At 41.3% G+C, this 11,684-nt stretch overlaps 1 protein-coding gene across 1 annotated transcript; it reads right to left on the bottom strand.

Moving 5' to 3' along the window:
- Nucleotides 1-322: 322 nt before the first annotated feature.
- LOC309583983 (butyrophilin subfamily 3 member A2-like) lies at nucleotides 323-11,409 on the bottom strand (the record flags this gene model as incomplete). Its single annotated transcript, XM_082299872.1, has 6 exons — nucleotides 323-816; nucleotides 2,079-2,105; nucleotides 2,233-2,253; nucleotides 8,630-8,917; nucleotides 10,735-11,091; nucleotides 11,337-11,409. 6 exons carry the CDS (start codon nucleotides 11,407-11,409, stop codon nucleotides 323-325), a joined length of 1,260 nt encoding a protein of 419 aa, XP_082155998.1.
- Between the last annotated feature and the right edge of the window lie 275 nt (nucleotides 11,410-11,684).

Below are 11,684 nucleotides of genomic sequence, written 5' to 3'. Positions count from 1 at the left end.
CCTCTCCTCTCCTCTCCTCTCCTCTCCTCTCCTCTCCTCTCCTCTCCTCTCCTCTCCTCTCCTCTCCTCTCCTCTCCTCTCCTCTCCTCTCCTCTCCTCTCCTCTCCTCTCCTCTCCTCTCCTCTCCTCTCCTCTCCTCTCCTCTCCTCTCCTCTCCTCTCCTCTCCTCTCCTCTCCTCTCCTCTCCTCTCCTCTCCTCTCCTTTCTATCTCTTTTCCCCTCCACGGCCTCAACTTTCCCCAGATTCAATTTTCCATCCCTGACATCCAGCATTTGCCTCTTCCCTCCCTCCCACGGAGCCCTTCCCTCATCCCCTCCGGATTTAAAGCGGCTCCGGCATCGGCACCGGGCGGATCCGGAGCGTCCCCTCTTCCCCTTGGGACACAAACGGGAAGAACTTTCCCGAGGGATCCTCCCCGGCCCCCAGCGACATCCCCGCCACCAGATCCCTCTGCTCCACGTCATAAAATTCCAGCCGCTCTTTCTCCAAGTCCAGGAACACCCCGAGCGCGGAGAGACCCCGGCTCTGCTCCCTGAGCAGGCGGCTGCCGCTGCCGCTGGAGAAAAGCTGTCCCTGGGATGCGCGCAGAGCCCAGCAATGCCGGGAATGCCGGGAATCCCGGGAATGCGGCCCGGCAAGGCTCGGTCCGTCCCGCAGCACTCCCAATGCCCAGTCCCGCTCCCGGCCCAGCTCCACCTCCCAGTAGCGCTTCCCGGCTCCCAGCGCGTCCCTCGCCACCAGCACCGGCACCTGGAGCGGATCCTGCGCATCCCCGAGATCCAGGGACCGCGCCTTGGGATCCAGCGCCACGGGAACTGCGGGGAACGGGAAGGATCCCATGAGCGGAGCGGCCCCGGGAGCTCCCGGCGGCTTCCGCGAGGGATTGGGACATTCCCGGGGACTGCAGGGGATGCGGCCACTGAGGAACCGAGGGGCCAAGGAATCCCTGAATCCCCAAATCCCAGAAACCCCAAATCCCAGAATCCCAAAATCCACAAATCCCCGAATCCCTGAATCCCAGAGTCAGTGAAGTCCTGGGATGGTTCAACAAGGAATTCAAACGCTCCCTGGAACAGGGGATGTGGCCATTGAGGAATTGAGGGGCCACGGAATCCCTGAGTCCTGGAATCTCCAAATCCCAGGGTCCCTGAATCCCAGAATCCCCAAATTCCTGATTTCCAGAATCCCGAAATCCCATTCTCTCAGAATCCCGGAGTGGGTGAGCTCCTGGGCTGACTGAACAAGGAATTTTGACATTTCCTGGGACAGAAGATCCAGTCACTGAGGAAACGAGGGGCTGGCCTCAGAAACCCTGAATCCCTGAGTCCCTGAATGCCAGAAGCCTGGAATCCCCAAATGCCTGAAACCTTGGGTCCCACAATCCCTGAATCCCCAAATCCCAGAATTCCTGAACTCCAGAATCCCAGAGTCCCACACTGGGTGAGGTCGTGGTGTTGGTCAAAACAGAATTTTAACATTTCCCAGAACAAGGAAACGGCCACTGAGGAACTGAGGGAACAGAATTCCTCAATCCCTGAATTCCCGAGTCCACAAATCCCAGAATCCCTGAAGCCTAGAACCCCAAAATCCCTGAGTGGGTGAGGACCTGGGGTGGTTCAACAAGGAATTTAAACATTCCCTGGAGCAGGGGATGTGGCCAATGAGGAACTGAGGGGCCACGGGATCCCTGAATCGCTGAATTCCCAAATCCCTGAATCGTTGAATTCCCAAATCCCTGAATCCCCAAATCCCACAGTCCCTGAATTCCTGAATCCCCAAATCCCACAGTGGGTGAGGTTCTGCATTCATGGAATGGGTTGGGTTGGAAGGAGCTGAAATCCCATCCAATCCCATCCAATTCCATGGGCAGGGACACCTTCCACTGTTCCGGGCTGTTCCAATCCCCTCCCAACACGGCCTTGGGCGCTTCCAGGGATGGGGAATCCACAGCTTCCCTGGCAATTCCATTCCAATCCATCCCCACCCTCACAGGCAGGGATCTCTTCCCCAGATCCCCCCCAAATCTCCCGTTTCCCCGCGGGAAGCCGCTCCCTGTGTCCCGCCATTCCCTGCTCACCCGCGTGGCTCCGGGCTTCCCAGAAATCTGCGGGAAGGAAACGGAAAGGGGAATTTCATGGATCTGTTGGGCAGCGATTTCAATGATTGCAATGAATGAAAGGAATTGATTGGACTGAAATGGGGCAATAAAATGGAATTTTTATCCCACTTACCCAACTCGGCTCGGAGTCGCTCTGGAAAGGAGAGAAATTCCAGTTATTGGCACTTCTTCACTGGGAGTTTTGCAGGTCAGACAACCCCAATCCACGGGAAATCCCGCCACACCAGGGGTTGGTATTTGAATTTTTGAATTCCAATTCAGCATAAAGAATTAGTGGGGTTTAATTAAAATTAAAGGGGTTTATATTTGTGGGTTTCAATGAAATTATCTGGGTTTTTATTTGTGGGGTTCTGTATAATTATATCTCATATAATAGATGGGATCTAATAATATATAGCCAAATATAGTAATAAAAAATAGAGTATGATATAATAACAACATTCTATTATATAGAAAATGCAACTATATCATTTATATGCAGTACATTAAATATAATGTATGGGGTAAATAACACCTCACTACTATGATATATAATATACATCTATTTTACATATTATGTGTAAGGTAGTGTATATAATATACTATTGTATATAATATAACAATATATAATACCATAATGCATTGTATTAAAATATATATTATATCACATACATTTAATGTAATATAACATAATATAATGCAATATAATAGAATAATATAATTATTGCATTATATTATATTATATTGTTATATTGTATAATTATTTTATATACTATATAATATATTATTTATATATATTATTGTCCTGGGTTGCAGTGTATTCTATTACCATCCCCATCAGCCGTTGAAATCAGCTGGGGCCGTGTTTCCTTGCCTCCTCCCCCCAGACTCTCTTGCTATTAATGGCCCATCATTGTCCTGCCGCATGACTCACAGATAACTCCCTCTGGACTATCATCTGTTAATGAGCCCAATCAACACCTGGCCTCATGACTCATTACCCCATTGTGAGATGCTCCACCCAGAGGGAGGAACCAAGCATCCCATCGTAGATATAATCTGGGACTCTGAACACCAGAGACACCCCCTTTCCACTTGATTTCCAGAGGACAGGAGCTACACAGCCACCATTGGACTTTCTGAGGAGGAGCAGCCCCTTTTCTACAGGATCACCGCTTCAGAGGGCTGCAGCCACCATTCTACCAGACTGCTGCCACCACCCTGCCTAACAGGGACTCAGGTTGTACCTTGACTCTGTCAGTTTGAACCAGTGTTTTCTTTAACATTTTTTTCCCTTTTCTTTAATTTCCATTAAATTGTTATTCTGACTTGGTGCCTCCCACTGGTTTGTTTTCAAACTAGTACGATTATACATATTATATATATATATATATAAAATAGATTTATATTTTATTTATCATAATTTATTTTCAGATTATATAACATTTTTAATATAAACATTTTAAGAATTATGTGTAATATGCATAATATATGATTACTATATAATAGAAATATAAAAATTCTATTTTCAGAATTTATGTTATGTGATATATTAATATATTATGTCTCTAAAATCTATATACTATAATACATGAATTATAATATATATTATAATACCTACAATATTATTGTAATACATACAATAATATGTAATATATAGAAATATATAGTTATATATAATGTATTACTATTTATTGAAGATATTACTGTATAATATATAGTAATAAATAATATATAAAATATGGAAATATAATATATATTATATATATTAAAATAATATATATTTATAATATATAAATTTATATTTTAATATATATATGATAGTATGTAATATATAATATATAATATAGTATACAATATATAATATATAACATATAAGACATAATATGCAACATATAATCCATCATATATAATAAGAAGAAAATAACACTCTCTCCTATGTTGTATATCCTATATAATAATGTATAATATGTAACACACATCACGTATAATATGAAATGTTTAATATTCAATTCACAAATATTCACTATATCACACGACATCAAACCTGCACCATGAGACGATGATATCGAATACATCACATCAAACCAGTCTCGCACACGACACCAACACAAAACAATCTCTTACCGAGTCTCTGATTTCTTTCCAGCTTTCCTGTGGAAAAACAACAACTTCCCTGAGCTCCGCGGGCCCTCGAGGGGCCGGTGCAGAGCTGAGACCCCCGGGCAGGAATTCCAACCCTGAGCAATCCCGGCAGCGCTTCGCCCTTTGGAATTGTTCCCGTGAGGAACGGGCGGGGTTCAATTCCCCAAAGCCAATGCCGGGATCGAATGCTGGGATTGGGTTGGGTGGGAAAGCCCCGGAGTTTAATTTCTGCCCTTTCAGCGGCTCTCGGAGCTGCTTGATAATTAATAGTGAGGGCATTAATATTAATTGCATTTGATTTGAATATAATTTACATAAATCGGAGAAATGGATTTACCTGCTTCGGCTGTCCTCCTCGAGAACTCTGAGTCCATCAACAAATGCCAGGAAAAAGGGAGAAAAATCCGTAAATTCCCGAGGGGCTCAATTCAGGAGTAAAATATTAAAATTTTTAAAAATTTAGTTCAGGATGAAAATTCAGGAGTGAAGTTAAATAATTAAATAAATAATTAAATAAATACTTGAACAAATTTAATTTAGGACCAAAGCTTAGAAGTACAAAATAATTAAATCTAATTCCGTAGTACAAAATAATTAAATCTAGTTCAGTAAAACGTAGGAGTAAAATTAATTATATTTCATTTAAGAGCAAAATTAATTTAATTTAATTTAATTTAGGTGAAAAAATGATGGGGATTTAAAGTATTTCTTTGTCCTCAATTATTAAAGCTCTGACAAGGAGTTTTACCGGAAAATAGGAAATGAATCAATTGGAAAATCAAACGATTAGAAAAGAAATCCATTGGAAAGAAATCCATTTGATTTTATCCTCATATAACGATCCGCATCTCTTTTTGGGACAAAACAGCACCCGGGAAGAATGAAAGGAGCAGGAGAATTGTTCTTACCCAGCTGTGCCTTCAAACCGTCTTTTTCTGAAATAATTGAGACATTAATTGATAAATTTCTGTTAAAATCTTTAATTGTGACGTGGTTTTGACCACTTTCTAGTCCCTCTTTTTTCAATAAACTTCAATAATATTTTTAAAAATTAATTAAATAAAAATCAGTAAATCAAAATGAAATGAAAATTCATACATAAGGATTAATTAAATAAAAGTTAGTAAGTAAAGAAAAATTACATGAAAATTAATTACATGAAGATTAATTAAATTAAATTAAATTAAATTAAATTAATCCTCCACCTCCCAAATCCACTTTCCAAAAATCCCGTTCTCAGCAGCTGGATCTCGGAATATCCCTTAGGCCCCTCAGGAAGAGCCCCAGACTTGTGTTATTTAGGGACTTCCAATAATTAGCGAGGAAATAAATTGAAAATAATTAATTAAGGAGGAAATAAACATGAATGAATTAAAGAGGGAATAAATTCCAGTTGAAATCATTGAGCTCCCAGCAGTGCCTCGGTGCTGTTCCCACAATTTTGTGGGGAATTGAGGCTGAAGAGCCAAAAATTTGGGGTGAAATTAAGCAAGAAATGGGTCGGGGAATCATTGGAAGGTTGAAACATAATAAAATGTTAGTAATTAACATATTGATGTTCAATATTTTAATTATGCAATATTTAATAATTTTGTAATGTAATTGTATGTTATAATATATAGCATATTATAGAACACAGTTGTGTACGTTTATATTTTATGTAATTATAGCTCATTTTATATAAATTAATACATAATTATACATTATAATACACTATATTATAGTCTACTCTATGGCATTCTATTCTAGATTAATTATATGAAGTAATTAATATATAATAAATACACGATCTATTAATTAATTATATATTAACATTCATATTAATGAATCATCGATAGCATTAGTTATATATTATATATTGAACATCATCTAGAAATATGTTAATATGTTAGGTATTTTAACTACGATGTGTTACAATCATAACGCCGTTGTTAATTCTATTAATTTATCATTTTTACTATTCCGCCATCCCGTCCCTTGGAGCGTCCCAACACTTTCAATATTTTATTCAATTATTTGATATCCATTATCTTTAGGGCGGCTGGAATGAATGGCCCTGCGAGATCTGCCCGAATTCGGGCGCCGTTGAGGGCTCAGCAAATCAAAGCTGCGACCAACGGCGCCCAAATCCCGCTGGGATTCCCATCCCAGCAGCCGGAACCCCTGGGATGAATCGTCTCTGATTCCCGGGAATCTTCACCTGTCCCCGCCTCCTTCCTCGAGCGCTCTGCAATCAGAGAGATCCAGGAGTAAATTATTGATCACGGCAAACATTTCTGTATTCCTACTGATTTCACATATTTGAATATTTTATTTATTTTCATCTTTGACATGGGTTTCTATTTTATATAATTGATATTCATATCTCAGGCAATAGATATTTATATAATCGATTTGTGTGTTGGAAGTTCTATTATGGCCTATTTCATATTGTGTATTATACATTTATTAGTGAAATATGAATAAAATATTTCTATATAGTTTATCTCAATATATTTTGCAAATGATATTTTATACGCACTCCATTTTTATATATTATTTTTATATATTTTATATATGATACATTATCTATTTCTATTATATTTTATAAATTTCCATTTCATATAAAATAGGCTTCTATAATAAATATATATAAATCCAGATATGCTTTTAATAATATTATTTTGCTCTATATTTGCACATTGTATAAAATAATTGTATTAGTTCTGAAACAAATTGATATATAATAGATAATATAATTATAATAATATATTATAATATATATTATATTATATATACTATATAGAAACTTATTCTATATTCTATATTATTATAATTATATATAAAATAATATCTATAATATATGTAATTGTTATATTATAATATAATATATATAAAAAGCATAATATATATAGTTGTTATAATATAATAATATAATAATAACCATAATAACAGCGTATTATAATGGTATTGTTTAATATAATAGATTATAATAACATCTTAGAATTGTATTATGAAATAGTTAATATCTACATTTATATATCATAAATCGATATAATAATAGAAATATATTGCAATATATTTACTATACGTATAATATAGTTCTTCTCTCTCTCACATATTTATTGTCTCATATTAAATATCTCATTTCCGTTTCTATTTAGGGGTTTTATGGCGTTTTTCCCTCCTCACCTGCTTTCCTGGTTTCCATAAAACTGCCTGGAAAAACAAACAATCCCCATTATTGTTTAACAAAAACCATCTTTCAAATATGATTCCAAATTCTCTCATTTTATAATGAAAAATGCATTCAAAATCCACAATCCCAGGAACTTCATTAATATTCTGTAAATATCCCATCATCCCGGTGTCCTGAATCCTGAATTTAATTCTCCATCCAATTAAATTTGTCCATCTCCCTCTCAATCCCACATTTCTGAATCTGATATGGAAATGTTTCTTTTAAGGTCATCAATAATAATAATACTTTTTACAATAATAAATAATAATAAAACTAATAAAGATAATAAAAACATAATAACTATTGTTAAAATTAATAATTAGAAGTGAAATAAAATATTTAAAATAGGAAAAAATTAAACTACATATTTAAAAATCAAATTTAAAACATTAAAATAAAAGAAATATATAAATATAAATATAATTAAGTGACATCTATTTTAAATACATTTATTTTTAATTTAAGGATTTCATTTGGATTTGGGCTTGTGGTGAATTAGAAGTGGGAATACTCACGTTTCATTTTATAAACTGCGGCCCCGAGAATTCCCAAATCCACACATAAAAAGATGAGGGAAGAGATCATCCAGGGGGATGTGGAAGGGAAGAAGGAATCTGGAGAACAGAAATGGAATTGTGAGATGAGGGAAAACAGGGATCTCCAGGTCACTGCAGGGTCCTGGGAATGTCCATGGGAATGTCCCAATCCCTCCCTCCCTCCTCGTGTCCAGGTCACTGCAGGATCTGTGTTCTCCCACTGGAATGTCCCAGTCCTTCCCTCTCCAAGCTAAAATGGATCTCGGATGCACCGGGACACAACGAGGGATTTCTTCCCACATTATTCATCTTCCCACAGGTCACCGGCCTGGGATTGGGGCTCTGGGATCTCTCCAAGGGCAATGGACAGCAGCCACCGCCCGATCCCGGCTGATCCCGAGGCCCAGGATCGTTCCGTGGTCAATGGAGACACAAGGGACAGCAGCCACCACCCGATCCCGGCTGATCCCGAGGCCCAGGATCGTTCCGTGGTCAGTGGAGACACAAGGGACAGCAGCCACCACCCGATCCCGGCTGATCCCGAGGCCCAGGATCGTTCCGTGGTCAATGGAGACACAAGGGACAGCAGCCACCACCCGATCCCGGCTGATCCCTCAGGGGTCACTCGCCTGCAATCCGGACTCGGGATTCCCGCATGGCGTTGAGCACCTCGTTGACCACCCTGCAGGACACTTCCCGGTCCGATCCCGGCTCCAGCCTCATGGAACTCACGACATCAAAGATGCCGGAAGAAGGGCCCGGAGTGCTCCGAGTGGTCACTTCCTCCGGCCGCGTCTGGCCTTGGCTGTCCTGCCAAACCACGGAGGGCGCTGGGAACCATCCCTGGGATCTGCAGGAGAGGCTGATGCCGTTCCCAGCGTGTCCATCCAGGAAAACCGAGGGCTCGGCACCCTGAGCTGCACAACGGGAAAAATCCAGCTCCAACAAAGGGCACACAAGGAATTCCCTCAGCAAACGGGATATTGGGAAGAAATTCTTTACTGGGAGGGCGGAGAGGGGCTGGAATGGAATTCCCAGAGGAGCTGTGGCTGCCCCATCTCTGGAATTGTCCAAGGCCAGCTTGGACAGGGCTTGGAACATCCTGGAATAACGGGAAGTGCCTCTGCCCATGGAAGGGGATGGAACAGGAGGAGCCAAAGGTCCTTCCCACCCAACCCATCCCGGGATTCTCTGGCTCATGGCAGGAAGTGTCCATGGATTTCTCCATGATAATGTGCAAATTAATCCGATTTCTAACTCTAATTCCCATTAAATTGCTGGGAAATGGCTCTTCCTCTCCATCCTGGTTCCAGCTGGGATGGAGTTAATTTCTCTGAGGAGCTGCCTCAGATTTGGGAATGATGCCAACCATCCATTGTTTTTCATGGCTTTTCTTTCTCTCTCTTTGTGTCATTTTCTTTCCCCTCCCAGTTTTTCCTGTTTTGATTTGGGTTGACTTCAGTTATTAAACTGTTCTTATCCCAACTCAGGAATCTTCCTTGGAATTCCTCCCTGCTCCCTCAAGGGAAGGGGAGGGAGGGGCCGGGAGGGGCTCAGCTGCCAATTGGGGTGAAACCATTAAAATCAGGGATTTTGACACCATTTCCTGTTCCATTTGTGTAACTTTCCCATCAATCCAAAGACACCTTTGGAATGACTTTGTTCTCTCCACAAAATGCTGGAATTTAGCTCAGGTAGGATCGCCCTGATGGGAAATTTGTTGCTGCGATAAAGTGGGATGACACCACGAGCAGGTGACAATTGGGATACTGGGTGGAAAATGGGACAGAATTTTCCAGCTCTTTCCCTTCCTGGACAGAAATTCTTCCCCTCGGAGATATTTGCATGGACTGATAGGATATTTTTATGGATTGATTGGATACCTGTATGGATTAGTGGGATATTTATACAGATTGATGGGATATTTGTACGGATCCATGAGATATCTGTATGGATTGATGGGATATTTCTATGGATCGATGGGATATCCGTATGGATTGATTAGATACTTGTATGGATTGGTGAGATATTTCTATGGATTGATATTTCGATGGATTGATGGGATATGTGTATGGATTGATGGGATATTTGTATGGATTGATGGGATACTTGTATGGATTGATGGGATATCCGTATGGATTGATGGGATACTTGTATGGATTGATGGGATATCTGTATGGATTGATATTTCTATGGATTGATAGGATACTTCTATGGATTGATGGGATATCTCTATGGATTGATATTTCTATGGATTGATGGGATATCTGTATGGATTGATGGGATATCTCTATGGATTGATATTTCTATGGATTGATGGGATATCTGTGTGGATTGATGGGATATCTGTATGGATTGATGGGATATCCGTATGGATTGATGGGATCCCCACCCAACCTTCCCTTCTCCAGGTTACCAGGCCCAGCTCCCCCAGTCTCTCCTCATCCAGACCCCTCCTCATCCTTGCGCACCCTCTCCAGTCGATCCCTGTCTTTCCTGAATCCTGGAATCCAAAACTGAACTTCCTGAGCCAAATTGTGGCCGGGACAGACCCCAGATTTACCTGAGACTCAACGAATCACCTCTAGGAAAACAAGGATGGGAACAGTCGGAATGTGGACCCGCGTTGTTCCACAGCTTGGTAAGAAATCCATAACCCAAATATCCCGGGGAAATTCCCGGGGATGCCTCTGACTTCATGGGAAAAAGCAGGAATTGCTTCCCTGGCACCCACCTGCCACATCCAGGTCCACCATGACCTGGTCGTACCAGTTCTCTAGGAAGACGCTACAGGTGTATTTCCCTTGGTCTGAGGGACGGACATTCTTCAGGAGAAGGGACAGATTTCCCCGCTGGAATTCCGATGGGAAAAACTCCGTCCTGCCCCGATAGCCCTCAAACTCCAGAATTGGATTTTGAGGATTTTTCCCATCAAAAGTGGCCATGGCACTTTCTGTGAAGCTCCCAGAGAAGATCCACTGGATGGAAAGTTTCTCGGGGATTATTCTGCCTTGTAACTGGCAGGGCAGGACGGCTCCATCCCCGACGACTCCAAGGACGGGGCTGTCAGGAGGAATTATGCTGTACTGGCCTGCGAGGAGAGAGAGATGGGAAAATTGCCCATGCTGGGATCATCCAGCCCTGGAATGGTTTGGGTTGGAAGGGACCTTGAACGGCCTTGGGAGTTGGTGCTTATCAAAGTTCCCATCAGCGCTTCCTGTGGGAAACTGGGATGTGGGAATGGCAGGAAAACGAGCTGGGAGAACAAACAGATTTAGGCTGGGAATGAATTCCCTTCCTAAATAAAATTGGGATTGGGACAGAACCAGGGATTACCTGTGACCCCGGGAATGATCTGCAGGAAAACAAGGATGGGAAGAGTCACTGCCGGCCGGAATCTGGATCCCATCGTTCTGCAGCTCAGGAAGACATCAATAACCCAAATATCCAGGGAAAATCTCACCAGGCTCCTGCCAAGCACAGACACACAACGGGAAGAGGGAATCAAACCAGAGCCGTTGGTTTCTCTGCATTTATGGGGAAATCCTCCAAGGTGTTTCAGCCCCTTTGAGGGAAATCAAGAAAAGGGCAGGAACAGCTGTTTGTAATGAAATTCCGGCAGTTGAGTTGTGATTCTCAGACTAAATCCAAGCCCAGGCACATGTGGATAACCTCGGGCAGGGG

Source organism: Coloeus monedula (assembly GCF_965178545.1).
Source record: "Coloeus monedula genome assembly, chromosome: 34".
NCBI lineage: Eukaryota > Metazoa > Chordata > Aves > Passeriformes > Corvidae > Coloeus > Coloeus monedula.
Note: the sequence above shows the minus strand (reverse complement) of the source record. Positions and strands in the feature narration are given on the sequence as shown.